The sequence below is a fragment of the Oryctolagus cuniculus genome, chromosome 11, assembly GCF_964237555.1.
Source record: "Oryctolagus cuniculus chromosome 11, mOryCun1.1, whole genome shotgun sequence".
In the NCBI taxonomy this organism is placed as follows: domain Eukaryota; kingdom Metazoa; phylum Chordata; class Mammalia; order Lagomorpha; family Leporidae; genus Oryctolagus; species Oryctolagus cuniculus.
Window position 1 is genome coordinate 1282527 of NC_091442.1, and position 21931 is coordinate 1304457.

Consider the following 21931-nt stretch of genomic DNA (forward strand, 5'->3'; position numbering starts at 1 on the left):
CCGGGGCGGAGAGCGCTTACCCTGTGAGCACGAAGCTCCGCTCTGCTCGGGCCTGGTGGGCGGACGCTGGTGGGCGGGCCCGTCCTCCGGGGCGGGCCGGCGGGGGCTGGCCAGTCCACCTGTGGATTTCCCGCGGCTGTGTCAGTGGAGTGGTGGTAGCCGAGGGTTTGCGCTGTTTGTCTTTGCGCGGGTATTTTGGGGGAGCATACTTTGCGTTCAACAAAACGTACTCCATGTGCACGGCTGAGTTCTGAGAAACGCACACGCCCGTGTGACCCCCATGCTGATCAAGACACAGGCCATGCGATGGGGCTGTTCCGCCAGGCCCAGGCCGACGCCCGTGCCTTCCGTGGTGTGGGTGGGGGCCGTGCTGCACGCCTTGTGCCGTGGGGCTGTGTGGCACCCTCACTCGGGTTGCGAGGGTCGCCTGTGCTGGTGTGCACACAGCAGTGTGAGCGTCGCACTGAGTCGCTTCTGTTTACCTGCTCCGCTGTCAGGCGGCCACGCGGGCTTCTCCTGGCTCGTGGTTGTTGGCGTAACCGGCTGTGTGGCTGTGTGTGTGTGTATATGTGGCAGTGTGGCTGTGTGTGTGTGTGTGTGGCTGTGTGTGCATGTGGCTGTGTGTGTGGCTGTGTGTGTGTGTGGCAGTGTGTGTGTATGTGGCAGTGTGGCTGTGTGTGTGTGTGGCTGTGTGTGCATGTGGCTGTGTGTGTGGCTGTGTGTGTGTGTGGCAGTGTGTGTGTATGTGGCAGTGTGGCTGTGTGTGTGTGGCAGTGTGTGTGTGGCAGTGTGGCTGTGTGCACGCGTGGCTGTGTGTGTGGCTGTGTGTGTGTGTGGCTGTGCATGTGGCTGTGTGTGCGTGTGGCTGTGTGTGTGTGTGCGTGTGGCTGTGTGTGTGTGTGGCTGTGTGTGTGTGTGTGGCAGTGTGGCTGTGTGTGTGTGGCTGTGTGCGTATGGCTGTGTGTGTGTGTATGTGTGGCTGTGTGTGTGTGTGCGTGTGGCTGTGTGTGTGTGTGTGGCAGTGTGGCTCTGTGTGTGTGTGTGTGTACAGGGGTGGGGCGGGTCGCTGAGCCTCGTGCGGAGAACCCGGCCGCTCGTGTGCCCGCCGCGCTGGTTACTCTCCCCCTGTGGAGCCGAGGTTCCTGCCGCTCCACGTCCTCACCGTCCTCACCGGCGCTTGGTGTAGGCAGGCTTTTTAATTTAATTTTATTTAATTTTGTTTTAAATTTACTTACTTTTCCCTTTATTTGAAAAATAAAAAAAAGTTTGGTGGGGGCAGGAAACAGATGGACAGACGTCTTCCCTCCACTGATTCACTCCCAGATGCCCTTAACGGGAAGGCCTGGGCCAGGCCAGGGCCGGGCTGGAGCCAGGAGCACCACCTGGAGCACCACCTGGGTCTCCCGTGTGGGCAGCAGGGACTCAAGTGTTGGCCCGTCCTCTGCCTCCCTCGGGTGCCCGTTAGTGAGAAGGCAGATTGGAAGCAGAGTAGCTGGGACTCAGACCAGGCCCTCGCATGTGGGATGTGGGTGTCCCAGGTCACATCTTACAGTGTTCTGCCCAATGGATACCCCCATGGTTTTCTTTTTATTAAATATTTATTAATTTATTTGAAAGGCAGAGTTACACTGAGAAAGGAGAGGCAGAGAGAGAGGTCTTCCACCCACCGGTTCACTCCCCAACTGGCCGCAACAGCCAGAGCTGCGCCGATCTGAAGCCAGGAGCCAGGAGCTTCTTCTGGGTCTCCCACATGGGTGCAGGGGCCCAAGCACTTGGGCCATCTTCTACTGCTTTCCCAGGCCATAGCAGAGAGCTGGGTGGGAAGTGGAGCAGCCAGGATTTGAACTGGCGCCCCTATGGGAGGCCGGCACTGTGGGTGGTGGCTTCACCCGCTTGCCACAGCGCCTGCCCCCTCTAATTTTTCAAAGAACATGGAAGCTGTGAGCGGGAGTGTGTCAGGGACCAGGAGGTTTGGGGGATTGGAGCTGGCCCCTCCCCTCTGAGAGGCGGAGCTGTCTGCAGGAAGGTGGCTGAGCCTGTGCGACCCACGGGCCTGTGTGTGACGTCAGGCATCTCCAGGTGGGGCTGAGCCTATGCGTACCCGGCAGATGAGCCCTGGCGAGGCGGGGCGTGTGCGTCCAGTGCTCAGGAGTGGAGGACATGGCGAGGCAGAGAGCCCGGAGCAAGGGCAGATCGTGTGTGTGGGCCACACCGGCCCGGCCTGATGGGAGGGGGAAGGACGTGGCTCCAGAGTGAGGGAGACGCTGTCAGTCCTGACATCCAAGGAACATCCTGGAACCGGAAAGTGTGTGTGTGTGTGTGCGCTTTCTAGAACAAGCAGCAAAGCATGAGGCCACGAGGAAGAAGCCCCGCTCCCCGTCAGCAGGGCCACGGAGACCGACTGGTATCTGTCAGTGTCGGGGTGTGCAGGGCCCATGCCACCCCAGCACACCTGGCAGAGGGCACCGGGCACGAGGTGGTGCACAGAGCGGGCAGGAGGGCAGGGGCCGCCGGGAGGGGAGGAGCAGGAGCCACCAGGGCACTGCGGGCGCCCTGACTCAGGACGGCGGAGCCGGTCACGCCGCTCCTTTGTTGTTTCCTTAGACTCTAACGACTATAATCCACGCCGATTCATTCACTTGGGTTTTGAGGCTTTCCAGGGCTTCATTTGTAATACAGAGGCCGTACCGTGGTGGTAGTGCTGTGTGGGCAGAGCCAAGCGCCTCTCTGGGCAAAGCACGTGTGGTCACCCTCCTGTGTGCCCGCCCCTGTCCGTCTCCTGGCTGGATGGTGGGAATTGGAGTAGGTTTTGCTAGGCCTGGCGGTAAGAAGAGCCGGTTTTCTTTGCTTGCTTGCCTTGGTGTGTGTTGGTGAAGCGCCTGATGCCTTGGCTGGTTTTAGCGCAGGTGAGCAGATGAGACAGATCATCATTGGCAGTCTGGGGGCACACACGTGTTTGGTGCGGCGGTTCCCACACCTCCTGGGATGCCAGTGTCCCCCAGCGCGCGCCTGGCTCCCGCTTCCTGCTGACGTGCACCGGGAGGCGCAGGGGCTCGCTCAGCTGGTCGTGTTCCTGCTGCCCACCCGGGAGACCTGAGTCAGGTTCCTGGCTCCTGGGCCAGTGGTTCTCTGGTGACTCTGTCTCTCAAGTAAAAGACAACCATTATAAACAGAAAGGAAATTGTTACCCTACACAAGTTGGCTGGAGAATGCAGCCTGTGTGGAAGTGTTGTGTCAGCCACTCCGGCTGTCCCCGTGTGTACATGTGTGTGGGCGTGTGAGACCACGTGTGTCCAGGGGCCCATCTGCAGAGTTTTAGGGGGAAAACTGCTTTAACCCCTTACTGACCTACGTCTCGTTGGGACTTGGAAGTTGCTGTGTGGAGCGAGGAGATGGAGAGGCAGTGGGGGCCCTGGCCAGTCCGTCCCTCCCTGCTGCGGCCCCAGCTGCCCCTTCCGCGCTGTGTTGGCCCATCAGGTGTGAGCGGAAGAGACGCTCCCTGGTTCTAGGCTTGTCCTTGGTTTTTGTGAAATATTTCAGATATCTTTAAAAAATTTTTTCAGGAGTATTTATATGAAAGAATTACAGAGAGGGAGAAATAGATCTTCCATTCACTGGTTCACTCCCCACATGGCCACAATAGCCAGTGCCGAGCCAGGCCAAAGCCAGGAGCTTCCGCCGGGCCTCCCGCACAGATGCAGGGGCCCAAGCACTTGGCCATCTTGTAGCCGCTTTCCTAGGCCGTTAGCAGGGACTGGGTCAGAAGTGGAGCAGCTTGGGCTTTGGTGCCCGTACAGGATGCCAGCGTTACGGGTGGTAGGGGTGTATTAGCTGTGGCCCTGACCAAAGCCTGTGCCCAGCGGAGTTAAGAGCAGGTTGAGGTGGGCACTGCTGGGCAGGGGGACCATATTCCTGCTGTCATTAAATGGCTGGGAAATCATTGTAGCAATTAGGCTTGTTTTAAATCGTGTCTGCTTGTACATGAAAGCAGGTCTCTGCATTAAGCCTCTGTAGAAACGCTGTGGTCTCTGATTTTGGGGGGGGGGGTGAGGTTAGTGTTTGCTGACCCCGTTCCCTTTGGACAGACACCCTGATGTGCTGCCTGCGCTGACCTGCACGTGTGCAGGTGGAGGCGTCCAGCTTCTCAGCCGCTGGCGAGGGACCTGTGACCTTTGGCTGCTCCTGGGGCCCCAGAACCTCTCATTGCACTGCCCACCTGTGCCCAGCACTGCCGAGTGTGTGTGCCTTTCTCTTCTTCTTCTTTCTTTCTTTTTTTTTTTTTTTCGATTTATATTTATTTGAAAGGCAGAATTAGAGAGAGAGGTCCTCCATCCACTGGTTCACTCCCCAAATGGCCAGAGCTGGACTGATCCGAAGTCAGGAGCCAGGCGCTTCCTCTGGGTCTCCTACACAGGTGCCGGGGTCCAAGGACTTGGGCCATCTTGCACTGTCCTCCTGGGCGCACTGGCGGGGAGCTGGATGGGAGGTGGAGCAGCCAGGACCCGAGCTGGCGCCCACACGACGCCTGTGCTGCAGGCGACGGCCTCACCCGCTATGTCATGGTGCTGGCCCTGTGACCGGCTCTCGGTGCCCGTCATGGGCACCCCCACTGTGCCCCTGCTCACCTGTGGCACCTAGGCTGGTTCCTGGCCTCTGCAGTCGTGTGTGTGTGTGTGTGTGTATTTCAATAATATGACAGTTCCTGAAGGCCCAGAGCCACACTCATTCCCAGGACACCCCACGTGGGGGATGGGGCCGAGGGGCATGTGTGGGGCCCTGGGGCTTCAGGGAGAGGGCAGGCTGGGGGCGGAGGGGCTGAGGGCCGAGGGGCGTGTGCGGCCCTGGGTTCCGAGGCCGCAGCTCCGCCAGGGTCCATCAGGTGCAGCTGTTGCTTTTTTTTATCCCCTCAGCTGAGCTTATTTCACCCAAATTTACATCTTTTTGTAGCAAAGCACTTGCTGCCTCGATTTTTTTTTTTTTTAAGATTTATTTTATTTATTTGAAAGAGTTAGAGAAGGAGAAGCAGAGAGAGAGGTCTTCCATCCGCTGGTTCACTCCCCAATTGGCCGCAGCGGCTGGAGCTGTGCCGACCCGAAGCCAGGAGCCAGGAGCTTCTTCCGGGTCTCCCACGTGGGTGCAGGGGCCCAAGGCTTTGGGCCATCTTCTGCTGCTTCCCCAGGACATAGCAGAGAGCTGGATGGGAAGTGGAGCAGCCGGGACTAGAACCGGCACCCATGCCACTGCAGGTGGCGGCTTTACCTGCTACGCCACAGCTCCGGCCCCTGCCTCCATTTTTAATTAAGACTGTGGCTCCTTCCCTGGATTCGTCCCTTCCCGACATTTTGGGTAAGACTGTGCCTGTGTTGATGTGGGAGGTGCAGGCAGTGTGTGTGGGGGCCCAGCGTGGGGTGGAGCAGCCCGTGTGGAGTCGCCGGACAGGCTGGGAGGGCTGTGTTTCTGCCCTGAGCTCTGCTTCCCACATGGGTGTGTGCACAGCCCAGACACAGTGACGTGGTCACACATTCATTTATTTTTTATTTATTTTTTTATTTTTTATTTTTTGACAGGCAGAGTGGACAGTGAGAGAGAGAGACAGAGAGAAAGGTCTTCCTTTTGCCGTTGGTTCACCCTCCAATGGCCGCCGCGGCCAGCGCGCTGATCCGATGGCAGGAGCCAGGTGCTTTTCCTGGTCTCCCATGGGGTGCAGGGCCCAAGCACCTGGGCCATCCTCCACTGCACTCCCTGGCCACAGCAGAGAGCTGGCCTGGAAGAGGGGCAACCGGGACAGAATCCGGCGCCCTGACCGGGACTAGAACCCGGTGTGCCGGCGCCGCTAGGTGGAGGATTAGCCTAGTGAGCCGCGGCGCCGGCCTGTGGTCACACATTCATAACGTTCTTCCTTGCTTCCTTTCTTTCAAGATTTCTTAATTGGGGCTGGTGCTGTGACGTAGCCGGTAGAGCCACTGCCTGCAGTGCTGGCATCCCTTATGGGCGCCGGTTTGAGTCCCAGCTGCTCCACTTCTGATCCAGCTCTCTGCTATGGCCTGGGAAAGCAGTAGAAGACGGCCCGAGTGCTTGGGCCCCTGCACCCATGTGGGAGACCTGGAAGAAGCTCCTGGCTTCAGATTGGCCCAGCTCTGGCTGTTGTGGCCATTTGGGGAGTGAACCAGTGGATGGAAAGCCCCCCCCCCCCCAAATTCTGTCTTTCAAATAAATAAAATAAATCTTAAAAAGAAGAGTTTTATTTGAAAGGCAGAGTGGGAGGGAAGGAGAGAGAGAATGAATTTTCCTTCTGCTGGTTCACTTCCCAGATGGCCACAACAGCCAGGGCTGGGCTGGGCCGGAGCCAGGAGCCAAAGGCTGCTTCTGGGTCTCCTATGTGGGTGGCGGGGCCCAAGCACTTGGGCCATCTTCTGCTGCTCTTCCCCAGGCCATAGCAGGGAGCTGGACTGGAAGTGGAGCAGCCAGGACCCAGCCCGGCACCCAGATGGAATGCCCACATAGCAGGTGGCAGCCTCACCCAGCACGACACAGCTCTGGCCCCGACAGGTTAATGATTTCCAAGTCCTGTTACCACAGTGTGGTGAGCATTCACAGTGCACTCGGAGTTTAAGGAACTGGTGTCCTGGGGTCAGGTTTGGGTCCTTGGAAGCCCTGGCAGGAGTGAAGGCCAGCGCTGCTGTTTCTCGTGGGCTCGTCCCTGCGGTGACTCGGGGTGGCCCCACTTCGCACCTCGCAGCCCAGAGCAGGTGCTGGTCCTCGGGCACCCGGGCCTTCGTGCCATGTCTGAGGGAGCCCCAGCCGCGGGATGAAACCTGTGTGTGGACAAGTGACAGCAGACGGCTGGCCGAGACCTGCCTTGCCCGGAAAGTGCCGCTGGGGGGGACAGCGCCTGCCTGGGTGAGTGCTGTGGCCCCGCTGCCTGCTGGCCCGGAACCCACCCGCCCAGCAGTGGGAGAGGGTGCGAGGGCCGGGGGAGGACTTGTGCGGCAGTGCGGCGTGCAGGCCCCGCAGCAGTGGCCTGGGACCGGGCAGGTGGCCGGCAGGTGCCGCGTGGGGTGCGCGTCGGGTCGGTCAGTGTTCAGGAGGCGAGCGCAGGAGGTCGCTCTTTGCAGACACTGCCCTGCTGCAGAGGTGCGGAGGGGAGGAAGACGCGGCCGCTCTGAAGGCTCTGAGGTTGGCCGATGGGGAGCTGCAGTGCCTTTGTGGAGAAGCCGGGTGTTGTGGGTTCTCCGCACTTTTCTCCAGGCCATCGGCCTCCGCCTCCGAGAAGGACAGGTGGCCATCAGCCGGCGCTCGGACCACTGTGGGGCGGCAGGTGCAGGGCGGCTGTGCGGGAGCCTCGTTCCTGTGAGAGGGGGTTGGGGGCTGTGGCCAGCTCCGAGGGGCCGTGCGGTGGCAGTGCCGGGCTGCAAGGCTCTTCAGGCGCTGGAAGTGGTGGGGCGGGAGTGGGGTGATGGAGGGTGCGAGGCCGAGCCCTGGGAGTGTGGCACCAGTAGCTCAGTGGGTGGGGGACGCCTGTGAGGGGAAGCCAGGGTGGGCAGTGGGCTGGGAGGTCTGGGGTCTGCATGGGAAGGGGGGGGAGGGTGGAGAGGAAGAAGTACCCAGGATCTGGGGCAGGTACCTCGCTAGGTGGCCCGCAGAGGGGCAGAGGGCCAGGAGGACCTGAGCGGCATGTGGACCCTGGGGACCGGGCAGTGTGGGCCCTGGGGACCGGGCAGGACAGCGGCAGCGTCCCGTTCCAGCTTCCCCCACACCTCAAAGGTTTGTTTATTTGAGGGGCTGGCTCTGTGGCATAGCAGGTGCGGCTGCCGCCTGCAGCGCCGGCATCCCGTGTGGGCACCGGTTCAAGTCCTGGCTGCTCCGCTTCTGACTCAGTTCTTTGCTGTGACCTTGGGCCTCCGCACACCCGTGGGAAACCTGGAAGAAGCTCCTGGCTTTGGGTTGGTGCAGTTCTGGCTGTTGTGGCCATCTGGGGAGTGAACTAATGGGTGGAAGACCTCTCTCTGATCTCTCTGTCTCTTATTTATTTGAAAGGCAGAGTGACAGAGAGGGAGGGGGAGACAGGGAGGGAGGGGGAGACAGGGAGGGAGAGAGAGGGAAGGGGAGACAGGGAGGGAGGGGGAGACAGGGAGGGAGAGAGAGAGAGGGAGGGGGAGACAGGGAGGGAGGGAGAGAGAGGGAGGGGGAGACAGGGAGGGAGGGAGAGAGAGGGAGGGGGAGACAGGGAGGGACAGACAGATCTTCTGTCTCCAGGGTCACTTCCCAGATGACTGCAACAGCCAGGTCTGGGCCAGGCCAAAGCCAGGAGCCAGGAGCTCCATTCTGGTCTTCTGTGTGGGTGGCAGGGGCCCACATATTGGGACCATCACCTGCTGCCTTCCCAGGCACATTACTGGAAGCTGGATCGTAGTGGAGTTGCCAGGACTTGAGCCGGTGCTCCGATGGTGGGATGCTGGCCTTGCTGTCCCACGGCGCCGGCCCCTGTGCTGCTGTGGGCGTGCTCCTGGGATGGTGCCCCAGCACCTGCGCTGGTTCCAGGTGAGCGGGTGCAGATCCGCGTCTGGCCGTCGGCCCTGGTTCCAGGTGTGCGGGTGCAGATCCGCGTCTGGCCGTCGGCCCTGGTTCCAGGTGTGCGGGTGCAGATCCGCGTCTGGCCGTCGGCGCTGGTTCCAGGTGTGCGGGTGCAGATCCGCGTCTGGCCGTCGGCTTGGCTGCTTTAGAAGGGAAAGTGAACGGAAGGTCTTTGAACCGGCGGGTGACCTCAGGGACTCAGGTTGACAGCTTCCTGTTGTGCTGAGCGGTGCACCCTATCTGTTGCAGTCAGGCTTCAAGGGTAAGCATTCCTGTTGAGTCAAGGATAAGTTAATTAGGGGCCGGCGCTGTGGTGTAGCGGGTAAAGCCGCCCCCTGCAATGCCAGCATCCCACGTGGGTGCCGGTTAGAGTCCCGGGTGCTCCGCTTCCGATCCAGCTCTCTGCTGTGGCCCGGGAGTGCAGTGGAGGATGGACCAGGTGCATGGGCCCTGCACCCGCATGGGACGCCACTGCTGGGTGGGTGGCCCAGTTCTGGCTGTTGTGGCCATTTGGGGAGTGAACCAGCGGATGGAAGACATCTCTCTCTCTCTCTCTCTGCCTCTGCCTCTGCCTCTGCCTTTCTGTAACTCTGTGTTTAAAATAAATAAAGATTTTTTAAAAAAGATAAGTGAGGTAACCAAAATAATCATTAGTAGAAAATATCCCTGGTGAGATTCGCCATGGTTGGTGCTTACCTCGTTCCGAGTGGCAGCTGTGCGCTGTGAAATTTGGCCGTGTGCTGGGGCCCTCGGCTGGCAGACCGCTCTGCAGACCACTGGCCGACACATAGGCCAGCCCGTCGCACTGGGGAGACTTGGGCGTTTGGGCTGCCTGCCCCCCCCCCCCCCTTACGGGAGCAGTGACCCCTGGTGCGGTCGTAGCTGGGGTCAGCAGCGGCCAGTCCCTCTAATCTCTCGGAGAGGCTGCTCCACCTCCGCCTGCTGGGCAGTTTCCTGCAGGGCTTTCCCGCACTGTCCGACCGCGCCTTCTGCGGGAGCAAGGCTCCCCTGGCATCCTGCCCCCCCCCCCCCCCCCCCCGGCTGCGCATGTGGTTTTTGGAACCGCCAGGACGCCCCCTGTTTGTCACTGTGGGAGACGAAGGCTGTGCTTCCCGGGACGCGTAGAGCTTGTGGATTTTGGATTATGGATGCACAACCAGTAAAGCCTGTGCGAATGTTCCCACATCTGGACAAGGGCCTTGGCGCCCAGGGTCTCTGTGGCGGGCAGCTGCTTGCCATGGCCTCTGCTTCCCTGGCTGGCCGTGGTCTGTGTGTGCAGCTCGCCTGCCGCTGGCCGCGCAGGAGGAGGCCACGGCTGGGCTGAAGGCTGGTGGGAGAAGATAATGTACATTAGAACCGTGCTGCCCGTGACCTCTGGGGCTGCTTTCTCCTCTTCTTCCAAGGGCCACGACGTGTGTTTTAGGAGGCTGGTTGAGGTCCAGTGCACAGAAGCACCTTTGGCAGCTGGACAAGTTTTGATGTGGGTGGGTGCCGTGCACCAGGCCCGGTCAGGGGTGCAGCCCGGCTACCCCAGAAACCTGCCTCTTTCTGGCCCTCACCTTCTTCCTCCCCCACGTGGGCCCCCCGGCCCCGTCTCCGCTTACAGCCGCGGATCTGCCTCGGCGCTGGAGCCGGGTGTGCCCTGGAGCTGCGGGTAACGGAGTGCACAGAGAGGCCCTCTCCCTCGCGGGGCGGTGTCCAGGCCATCGTGTTGCTGTGGCCTCCGTCCCCTCCGTTCCTGACGCTGCAGCGTGCGGGTCAGCAATGGCTTTCCTCTTCCTGTTGGTGTTTCTGGGTTTTGGCTGCTGGCTTTGGCCACCTCGGGTGTGTGAGGAACACACAGACTTTTTGGGGCTGTGTGTGTCTTCCCTGGGCGTGGGATGGGTGTTTCACTTCAGGGAGAGCCGAGGGGTGGGCGTGGCAGTAGTGGGTGCAGCTGCCTCTGGGGCACCCTTGTCCCGTGTGGGAGTGGCTGGGACGGAGCCCCGCCCCGCTTCCTGTGCAGCTCCCTGCTGGTGGACGCCCTGGGAGGGAGGCAGTGCTGATGGCTGAGAGGCTGGGTCCCTGCTGCCCACGTGGGGACGCGGGTGGAGTTCCTGGCTTTGGCCTGGCCCAGCTGTGGTGGTTGTGGGGCATTTGGGAGAGCGAAGCAGTGAACAGGCGGGCACTCTCTGTCTTGCCTTTTCCCTGTCACTCTTTGAAAAACCAATCTAAGAAAGCAAAACAGAGCTGTTTGCAGAGCGATCCCGCCAGCAGTGGCGAGTGTCCTCACGTTGTCCCGGCGTTCGCGTGCAGCCTTGGTGCTTGGCCTTCTCTGTGGGCATGTCCCGCGTGGCACCTCCCTGACGACCGCCATGCGCGTTGGCTTCCATGCATCATCTTTGGTGAAATGTCGGCTCTGGGCCGGCGCCGCGGCTCACTAGGCTAATCCTCTGCCTTGCGGTGCCAGCACACCAGGTTCTAGTCCCGGTCGGGGCTCCAGATTCTAGTCCCGGCTGCCCCTCCTCCATTCCAGCTCTCTGCTGTGGCCCGGGAGTGCAGTGGAGGATGGCCCAAGTGTTTGGGCCCTGCACCCCATGGGAGACCAGGAGAAGCACCTGGCTCCTGGCTTCGGATCAGCGTGGTGTGCCGGCCGTGGCAGCCATTGGAGGGTGAACCAACGGAAGGAAGACCTTTCTCTCTGTCTCTCTCACTGTCTAACTCTGCCTGTCCAAAAAAAAAAAAAAAAAAAAAAAAGTTGGCTCTGTTGCCACTTTTTGTATGGGGTTATTTTCTTTGGAGTTTTCCTAGAATTCCGTACCTTGAATGCAAGTCCTGTATCAGATGCGCGCTTCGTAGGGATTTTCGTGCATTTGTGGTTGTCCCTCCGTTCTCTGAGCAGGGTCTTGGGTTGGACGCGTCAGGTTCTCCATTTGTTCTTCAGGCAGGGCCGTGCTCTGCTGTCGTGCCTGGAGCGTCGCTGCCCGACACACGTCTGTGCTCTGGCAGTTGGGAGTGGCTTCTGGCGCACGCTGCGAGGTGTGCGTCCGAGTGCGCGGGCCAGCTGTCCCACTTGCTGGAAGCACAGCCCCTTTGTGCCTTTGTGCCCACACTGCACTGGAGTCGGGCAGCGTCGCCGTCTCAGTCTCTTCCTCTTCCTCTTCTTCATTTGAGGGGGGGACACGGGGGAGGGGGGGACACACGGGGGAGGGGAGTGGGCACTGGGCATCGGCATCCCTTCCTTCTCGCCCCAGATGTGCACAGCAGCTGGCCTGGCCAGGCCGAAGCCAGCCTCCTGGAACTCCGTCTGGACTGCTTTGTGGCAGGGACCCAAGCTCGTGGGCCACCCTCTGCCTCCCGGCGCATTAGAAGGGAGCTGGGTTGGGTCAGGAGCAGAGTAGCCGGGACTGCAGCCGGCGCTCTGGGACACGACCTTGTGAACAGCGGCTTGAGCTGCTGCACCGCGACCCCGGCCCCTGTGTGAGTGTTAGGACATCGTGTTGGTCACCACACAGAGCTGCTGGCATCGCACCTGCAGGTCAGCGTGGAGTTCTGATCACCGTCTCCCCACTCCCCGCCTGGGCTGTCTGTCTTCAGCCGTATATCGGGGTTTCCTGAGCATGCTGGGCCGAACCAGGGTTCGTGGTTCACGGTGGTGGTTGGGGTGCACACACGCTGCACAGTGCTGGGCTGGGACCTGGGCCGGAAGCTTCATTGTTAGTGGAATACGAGCAACACGCCAGGCTGCCTTGCACACGCCAGTGCTGCCTCGCACACGCCAGTGCCGCCTCGCACATGCCAGGCCGCCTCACAGTGGGCCTGCTGTTGGCCGTGTGATGGTGCAAGAGACAGTGTTTGGCTTGGTTGTGGGCAGGTTTTTTTTTTTTTTTAAGTTTTATTTTATTTACTTGAAAGGCAGAGTTACAGAGAGAACTAGAGCCAGAGAGAGAGAGAGAGAGAGAGAGAGAGAGAGAGAGGTCTTCCATTCACTGGTTTACTCCCCAGATGTCCACACGGCTGGAGCTGCACTGGTCTGAAGCCAGGAGCCAGGAGCTGCTTCTGGGTCCCCAACGTGAGCGCAGGTCCCAAGCACTTGGGCCATCCTCCACTGCACTCCCTGGCCACAGCAGAGAGCTGGACTGGAAGTGGAGCAACCGGGACACAATCCGGCGCCCCAACCGGGGCTAGAACCCGGGGTGCCGGCGCCACAGGCGGAGGATTAGCCTAGTGAGCCACGGTGCCGGCCAGCATTTAGAAATTTTAAACTTTGAAGGAGTCACATAGCTATCCTTTTTTTTTTTTTTTTAAGATTTAGTTATTTCAAAAGTTAGAGAGCGCGTGAGCGCTTGCACCTGCTGGTTCACCCCCCAGGGGTCCTCAGTGCAGGGCTGGGCCAGGCTGAAGCCAGGAGCCTGCAGCTTCATTTGGGTCTCCCATGTCGGCACAGGGGCCCAGACACTTGGGCTTTTCCCAGGCCACCAGCAGGGGGCTGGACTGGAAGCAGAGTAGCGAGGACACAGACGGGCCCCCGCCGGCTCCCCTGCAGTGCCCGCCCCCACATTCCTGTCTTGAACTGGAGTTTTTAGTGAGCACCAGCCTCCGTAGGCCCAGCCCCCACCTCTCAGAGGCAGCCACTCCGCTGCTGGGCCCGCGCAGCTCCCCCTGGGGTGCCCATTGACGCTTTGGCAGCCGAGCTCTGCGTACAGCAGGCGCAGCCTCAGGCGGTGCTGGGCGCTCTGTGGGCCGGGGGCGCGTGGCCCCCCCCCCCCATTCTGGAGGCTCTGTGTCCTTGGGTGACGTCCAGCGTCTCCTGGACCCTGCTTTGGCTTTCTTCGCAGTTACTGCTCTGTCCTCAGGAGGCCTGGTGGGACTGACCCGCTGCTACCCTGTCCCTTTGCGGGTCACCCGGCCTGGCCTTGTGGTCCAGAGCTCTGAGCCCTCCCGCTGTCGTCCTCCCCCCCCCCCCCACTCGTGGGGGCTGTGAGGCTCTGGGTGTCCTGGCTGTGTTCTTCCGTGAGACGGTCAGCATTTCTCTCCTCGCCCAGGGCCTGCCCCCTTCCCTGGCTGCCTCCGGTGAGCCCCGTCGTCTGGGGCCCTGGCCTTCCCTGGTGACCTCTGCCTGGCCTGATTCTTCCTGTCCCTCCTCGTGGTCACTGCAGGGCTTCTGGGGCGATCCTCTGGGTTTTCCCATCTCCTTTCTTGAAGTGTTCTTTCTCTCTGCTGCCCCCCACAGTGTCTTCTGGGCGTGTCTCAGATGGCCTGTGAACTTTGACCTTTGACTTCCCCTGTGTGTGCGCAGGGGTTCTCAGTGACGGCTATCAGGTCACTGTTTTGGTCTCTGCCTTTTTGTGGGGCTTTTGTCGGTGGCCGGGCCCCTCAGCCGCCGGCCTTGAGAGGAGGTGGTCCCTGGAGCTTCAGCCCCCATAGGCCTTCCCACTGGGAGACACCCAGACGGTCTGAACCAGGGATGAATGTCAATTTAAACGGAGTTTCCTTTTTGGAAAATAAAGCCGCAGGGCCCGGGGTGGGATGAGGCAGGGACTTGGGGTGACTGGGCCCTGCTGGCCCTGGAGCGTGTGCTTCCCCAGAAAGGCCGGGAGCCCTGGAACCTGACCAGCGCAAGCCTGGCGAAAGGGGTGTCAGGTCGGCCTGTGCTGAGGGTCCCTGAGGCCCTGGGCGTGGACAGGCTGGAGGGCAAACCCCTGGAGGGGGACTCACCTTTGACCTCGGCCACAGAGTAGAGGCCCAGTCCTGGGTCTCCAGGGAGAAGGGCGTGGCAGGCAGAGCCGCGGGAGCGCTGCACTCTTGTGGAGAGGGGAGATGGGATGAGGGGGAGGAGTGCAGCTAGAGTTGCGCTGGGGGTCCCTGGTGGGTCACAGCTGAGAGAGGAGGGGAGTGTGCCCCGCCCAGGCTGGAGGTGCGGGCTCCACTGCTGTCCCCTGCCAGTCAGGGCCACTGGCAGCCTTCGCAAAGGCTAGGCGCTGGAGGAGAGTGGGTGTCAAGGTCGAGACCCTGACTCAGCTGCCCTTGAAGGCCCAGGGCCACACAGGCTGTGTCTGCCCCAGCCACAGGCCTTCTGCCCGCCCTTCCTGCCCCTCGGAGTCAAGCATCTTGAAATTTAAAAAGCGGGAAGTGGGGCCAGTGGTGTGGCGCAGCGAGTTAAGCTGCCGCCTGCCACGCCAGCATCCCATATGGGCGCTGGTTCGAGTCCTCGCTGCTCCAGTGCCTGTCCAGCTCCCTGCTAATGGTGGGAAAGCAGCAGAGGATGGCCCAGGTGTTTGGGCCCCTGCACCCACGTGGGAGACCAGGAAGAAGCTCCTGGCTCCTGGCTTTAGTCTGGCCCGGGCCTGGGTATTGTGGTCATTTATGGGGGAGTGAACCATCGGATAGAAGATCTCTCTCTCTCTCTCTCTCTCGCCTTCTTTCTCTAACTCTGACTTTCAAATAAATAAAATAAATCTTTAAAAAAAGAAGGCAGAAAGTCCCCAGAGCTCCGTGGTCAGCTCTGGCAGTGTGCTCTCCTGATGGGTGTGCCGGTCCAGCCCAGGCCAGGGGCTGCCTGGGACAGGCCCTGGGAGGCCCAGGCCCTGGCGCAGCTCCCTCGCCGTGCTGTTGCTCCCGTGGGTGGTGGTTTGCTTGGCACAGACCGAATGGCCAAGGCTCTGCCTCCAGGCAGGCCTGACGGCGTGGTCGTCAGCACGCTCAGCACCCAGGACCCTCGCGCGGCGAGAGTGGGGGCAGATGCCTGGTTCCACAGCCCGCGAGTCCTGTCCTGGTAGGCACCGTGTCTGGAGGGGGTGTGTGGATGAGGTTGCCAGTCGGAAGGTCAGGCGGCTGGGACTGTGCACGCGGGAGCCAGGCCGAGGGCCAGAAGTGCCTGTGTGGTGTCAGTGCTGGCCTGTGTGGTGTCAGTGCTGGCCTGTGTGGTGCTGTGTGGTGTCAGTGCTGGTCTGTGTGGTGTCAGTGCTGGTCTGTGTGGGCGTCAGTGCTGGCCTGTGTGGTGTCAGTGCTGGTCTGTGTGGTGTCAGTGCTGGTCTGTGTGGGCGTCAGTGCTGGCCTGTGTGGGTGTCAGTGCTGGCCTGTGTGGGTGTCAGTGCTGGCCTGTGTGGTGTCAGTGCTGGTCTGTGTGGTGTCAGTGCTGGTCTGTGTGGGCGTCAGTGCTGGCCTGTGTGGGTGTCAGTGCTGGCCTGTGTGGTGTCAGTGCTGGTCTGTGTGGTGTCAGTGCTGGTCTGTGTGGTGCTGTGTGGTGTCAGTGCTGGTCTGTGTGGTGCTGTGTGGTGTCAGTGCTGGTCTGTGTGGTGTCAGTGCTGGTCTGTGTGGTGTCAGTGCTGGCCTGTGTGGGCGTCAGTGCTGGTCTGTGTGGGTGTCAGTGCTGGCCTGTGTGGTGTCAGTGCTGGTCTGTGTGGTGTCAGTGCTGGTCTGTGTGGGTGTCAGTGCTGGTCTGTGTGGTGTCAGTGCTGGTCTGTGTGGTGCTGTGTGGTGTCAGTGCTGGTCTGTGTGGTGCTGTGTGGTGTCAGTGCTGGTCTGTGTGGTGTCAGTGCTGGTCTGTGTGGTGTCAGTGCTGGCCTGTGTGGGCGTCAGTGCTGGTCTGTGTGGGTGTCAGTGCTGGCCTGTGTGGGCGTCAGTGCTGGTCTGTGTGGTGTCAGTGCTGGTCTGTGTGGTGTCAGTGCTGGTCTGTGTGGTGCTGTGTGGTGTCAGTGCTGGTCTGTGTGGTGCTGTGTGGTGTCAGTGCTGGTCTGTGTGGTGTCAGTGCTGGTCTGTGTGGTGTCAGTGCTGGCCTGTGTGGGTGTCAGTGCTGGTCTGTGTGGGTGTCAGTGCTGGCCTGTGTGGTGTCAGTGCTGGCCTGTGTGGTGTCAGTGCTGGCCTGTGTGGTGTCAGTGCTGGCCTGTGTGGTGTCAGTGCTGGTCTGTGTGGTGTCAGTGCTGGTCTGTGTGGGCGTCAGTGCTGGCCTGTGTGGGCGTCAGTGCTGGTCTGTGTGGGCGTCAGTGCTGGCCTGTGTGGGCGTCAGTGCTGGTCTGTGTGGGTGTCAGTGCTGGCCTGTGTGGGTGTCAGTGCTGGCCTGTGTGGGTGTCAGTGCTGGCCTGTGTGGTGCTGTGTGGGTGTCAGTGCTGGCCTGTGTGGGTGTCAGTGCTGGCCTGTGTGGGCGTCAGTGCTGGCCTGTGTGGGTGTCAGTGCTGGCCTGTGTGGTGCTGTGTGGGTGTCAGTGCTGGTCTGTGTGGTGTCAGTGCTGGTCTGTGTGGGTGTCAGTGCTGGCCTGTGTGGTGTCAGTGCTGGCCTGTGTGTCGGTCGTCCTGGGCTGAGGTGCAGTGGGAAGGGTTCGTGACCAGAGGCCAGGGAGAGCCGGGTGCGGGTGGGACGCCGAGCCGCTGCCTGTGCGTGGTCCTGAGCTGGGGCCGGAGGCCCTGGAGGAGTTTGTGTGGCTTGCACGCCCCTGGGCCCCTGGGAGAAGTGCCCTGGGCTCTGGAGGGTGGGCGGCTGCTCTGTCCCTGGGGAGGCCTCTGCCTGCTGCCCCTCCACACGTGTGCACTTTAAAAGCCACCAGTAGACACTCCATACTCTGATTTAAAAACCTACTTTTTCACGATAAGGAAAAATAGAAAACGGCGAAGTCTTCCCCAGAAAGGAAGTTACGCTGTATTGGCTGTAATACCTTGGAGCTGCTGAAGAATGTTCAGTGGGGCCGGCACTGCGGCTCACTAGGCTAATCCTCCGCCTAGCGGCGCCGGCACCCCGGGTTCTAGTCCCGGTCGGGGCGCCGGATCCTGTCCTGGTTGCCCCTCTTCCAGGCCAGCTCTCTGCTGTGGCCAGGGAGTGCAGTGGAGGATGGCCCAAGTGCTTGGGCCCTGCACCCCATGGGAGACCAGGAGAAGCACCTGGCTCCTGCCATCAGATTAGCGCGGTGTGCCGGCTGCAGCACGTCGGCCGCGGCGGCCATTGGAGGGTGAACCAACGGCAAAGGAAGACCTTTCTCTCTCTCTCTCTCTCTCTCTCTCACTGTCCACTCTGCCTGTCAAAAAAAAAAAAATGTTCAGTGGAAGAGTGACGAGAACACGAGTCTGAGCAGTGACCCCCACTCCTCACTGGGGGGGGGCACGTGGCCGTGGGAGCCACGGGCAGGCGAGGCTGCGAGGTGTCCCTCTTCCTGTGCTCCTGCGTTTTAGGCTTCCTGTGAGGAGCGCTGGTTTCCATGCTGGGAAGGATTTACAATCATTAAGACACAAACCTCGAGGGCCCGGCGTGGTGACGCAGCGAGTAACGCCGCCGGTGCACGCGGGCATCCCGTGTGGGTGCCGGTGCGTATCCCGGCTGCTCCACTCCCAATCCAGCTCCCTGCTGTTGGCCTGGGAAAGCAGAGAAGATGGCCCAAGTGCTTGGGGCCCTGCACCCACCGGGGAGACCTGGAAGAAGCTCCTGGCTCAGCCCTGGCCCTTGCAGCCATCTGGGGAACGAACCAGCGGATGGAAGAGCGCTTTTTCTGTTGCTCTTTCAAATAAATTAAAAAAAAAAAAAAAAAAAAAAAAAAAAGTAAAGACACAAATGCGAGCTGTTGCTGTCTGCCAGATCTCACCCGTGACGCTTGCTTGTGTTCCGTGGTGTCCTGCGCCTGGAGGATCAGGAGAGCAGGCCGGCCGGGGGTTCAGGTGTCGATGGCCCTGGGCCCAGGCCTGGGGTTGGCTGGTCGTGGTGTTGCTGTTTTCCTCCCTGGCTCCAGGGCTGGATGCACAGAGCTCATGTGGCAGGTGTCGTCCTGGGACCGTCTTGCCTGCCCTGTGGGTTCTTACTGTGTGTGTAGCGAACCACCCAGCATGGGGATCCGAGTGTCAACAAACGGTTCTGCCCACTCCATGGTGTCCTGTTTCTAAACTAGGGTTAGGATCACACCTGGCTGGTCACATGACGGCGCTCATCCCGAGCCGTCGCACTGGGCAGCTGCCCGCAGGCGGGACGCGTGGCCGGCCCCCTCTCAAGGCCTTCCTTCTCACATTCCCGTGTTACATGTTGGGACAGGTGCCTGAACAGGAACCTGGGGTTGTTTACCGTTTGAAGCGAGTGCTTGTCACCAGCGTTGACAAGAGCCAGAGCTGTGATGATGTCACCGAATCGCAGCCGTGCACTCTCGGGGTGGGCACACGAGTGTGTCTTGTTAGGATGAGTGACTGATGCTGTAGCTACACCTGCTGTGTGCCTCGGTGTGCCCTTGGCTGGCAGTGATGCGGCTGCGGCTCAGGAAGCGCTCTCACCGGCCGTTGAGTACAGGTGTGTCCTCGCCCTGCGGCTCGTTTCCTGCCAGCCGTGTATCCTGTACAAGAGAGGGTAAGCCGCCTGTTTGGAGTCCTGCGGCTGTTCTGGTAGGCTGTAGGGTCCTTTTCCAACTCATACCCTGACCATAGACACAGGCCCTGCCTGGGTGCCCTGACCCTATGCGCACACACACACACACACAGTGTGTCTGACCGTAGACACAGGCCCTGCCCTGGTGCCCTGACCCCGTGCACACACACACACAGTGTGTCTGACCGTAGACACAGGCCCTGCCCGGGTGCCCTGACCCTGTGCACACACACACTGTGTCTGACCGTAGACACAGGCCCTGCCCGGGTGCCCTGACCCTATGCGCACACACACACACACACAGTGTGTCTGACCGTAGACACAGGCCCTGCCCTGGTGCCCTGACCCCGTGCACACACACACACAGTGTGTCTGACCGTAGACACAGGCCCTGCCCTGGTGCCCTGACCCTGTGCACGCACACACAGTGTGTCTGACCAAGACACAGGCCCTGCCCGGGTGCCCTGACCCTTTGCACACACACACACACAGTGTGTCTTACTGTAGACACAGGCCCTGCCCGGGTGCCCTGACCCCGTGCACACACACACACAGTGTGTCTGACCGTAGACACAGGCCCTGCCCGGGTGCCCTGACCCCGTGCACACACACACACAGTGTGTCTGACCGTAGACACAGGCCCTGCCCTGGTGCCCTGACCCCGTGCACACACACACACAGTGTGTCTGACCGTAGACACAGGCCCTGCCCGGGTGCCCTGACCCCGTGCACACACACACACAGTGTGTCTGACCGTAGACACAGGCCCTGCCCGGGTGCCCTGACCCTGTGCACACACACAGTGTGTCTGAGGACCCAGCAACGCAGCAGGGCATACCACTCTCCCGGTCCCCTGGTGTCCACCCCCCAGCGACCTGCCTGTCGCTGGTCCTGGCTGCTCCTAGGGGCCTCGGCGCACTGTGCAGGCTGCGGTTGGGCTGCAGCACTCAGGCAGCCTTTGGCAGGTGGAGGAGGGTGCCCTGGGGGTGTGGCGGGGCTTTGGGAGCGAGGAGCTCCGTGGTCTCGGTGTTCCGCAGGCCTCCAGCAATGTGGCCGGGTCCTGCCTGCGAAGCCTTCGACGGCTCTCAGGAGCCTGTGGCTATCATTTCTTCTAAAGCAGATTGTATATTCTCAGGGGTCAAAGGTCCGAAGATGAAGTATCTTGGGTTGGATCCTGGAACAGACAAAGGACATTAATGGGATAAAGTCCGGAGTTTAGTCAGCAGCAGCGTACTTGTTAATTTCTTCGAGTTGACAAATGCAGCACCCCTGGGCGTGTCCGCAGACACTGGCCCTGTCTGACATAACACCACTCGCACTCTGTTGACGTTGTAACCGTGTTGCTGTTTCATGCCTGTCTGCAGTATGCCCTTGAACGTGTGTGGGGTGATTTTCCAAGTGGAGAGACTGCTGGTGACGAAAGCGCGGCCACAGCTTCTGTTGGCTGGCACGGCACGGGGGTCCCAGAGCTGCCCTCCCTGCTGTGCCCTGGGTGCTGCCCTGTGCCACGTGTCCACTTCCGAGCTGTCTTCAGGTGGGGGAGCAGGCTGGCCTGGGAAGGCTCTGTGGAGTGCGAGGTTGCAGCTCTGAACCCCTGGGGTGCAGGGATGGTTTCTGGGGTGTCACCAGGTCTCCTTCTCTGGGGCCCAGCTTGAGTGTGCACTGCGGGGGGTGGTCGTGGCCGCCCCGTGGCCCACACCTAGGCTGGTGACTGCAGGGCCGATGCGAGGTACTGTCTGCTGAGACGGATCTCCTGGGCGTCGGACGCGCACGGACACAGCGCTGAAGGGTGCTGTGGTGGCGGCGTTGGGCCTGCGAGACCTGTCGAGGACTCACTGGATTTGCAGCAGCTGGGTTTGGGGTTGATTGGTTTCGGTGTGGTCTGTTTAGAAAGGGATATTTCTTAGTAGGCATAAACTGGATTTTTTGGATCGAGAATTTTCGAGGCGAGCCTGTTGTCATTGCTCGATGCCGTGATGGGTTTTGAGAGCCCAGATGGGGCAGACCTCTGGGCTTGCTCTGCGGCTCACGAGACGCCGGGGGCGTCCTCAGGGGGCACGCAGCCTCCCGGGCATCTCTGGCGTGGCCGGCACGTGACACGGTGCTCTGGGACCACGGCAGGCCGCATCCCGGGGCCTTGCTTCTCAGCTGGGCTGTGGTGGGGCCCGGCTGCCTGCCAGGCTCCGCTGAGGCCGAGCGTGGGGTGAGCTCGTGCCGCTTCAGCCCCGGCTCAGCCGTGGGAAGTCCAGGGTGAGCGCTGCACACCCTGTGCTGCGAGTGGAGCCTGAGCTGGAGTGAGCGTCGCTCCTGGCTGGAGGGGTTTGCTTCCCCACGACTTGAAGACCTAAGAGGGCATGTGGTTGTCTCTGCCCTGGAGGCTCGCGTCCCAGCGTGGTGCCGTGTGCAGGGCCAGCCGTGGCTCAGGAGGCGCGCAGGGGGCAGCACCCCCCCCCCCCCGTGTGGTGCGGACGTCGAGGGTGCAGGTTGGGGCAGCTCTGGTCTGTAGCAATGTGACTCGGAGAGGGGGTGTCCCGAGGGCCGCGTCTCCGCGTCCAGGCCAGGTACTCTCACTGGCTGATGCTGCCACCCTGTGAACCGGGCCAGCTCTGGGCAGCGCGGCTGTGAGCACCGGGCTGTCTCGGTGGTGGAGGGCGGGGCTGCGGGGCGGACGGTGGCAGTGGCAGGGTCACCCTGCTCAGCGCCCTGGCTTTTTCGCGGAGGAAAGTCCCTTGCTCTTTGGCTGTCCGGGGCGGGCTAGGCGGGGGTGCGCTTCCTGACGCTGCTCTCCTTTGTCCCCCAGGAATGGTCCTCGTGCGCAGCGAGAACGGGCAGCTGCTAATGATCCCTCAGCAGGCCCTGGCCCAGATGCAGGCTCAGGCCCACGCCCAGGCCCAGCCTCAGAGCACCATGGCGCCCCGCCCTGCAACCCCCACAAGTGCCCCTCCTGTCCAGATCTCCACCGTACAGGTGAGTGCCCGTGTGCGCCGAACACCTGCCTCCCCCGCCCCTCCCCTGCTCCCCACCACCACACACAGCCAGGCTGTCC

General features: G+C 61.3%; 1 protein-coding gene across 3 annotated transcripts in view; it reads left to right on the plus strand.

Annotated features, from left to right (window-relative positions):
- TAF4 (TATA-box binding protein associated factor 4) overlaps nt 1–21931 on the plus strand; it is a 70873-nt gene that overhangs the window by 20922 nt on the left and 28020 nt on the right. For all 3 annotated transcript variants that reach the window (XM_070051647.1, XM_070051644.1, XM_070051646.1), the window contains one exon: nt 21686–21852. In XM_070051647.1, the coding sequence (XP_069907748.1) occupies nt 21686–21852 (167 nt within the window). The remainder of the gene's footprint in view (nt 1–21685; nt 21853–21931) is intronic.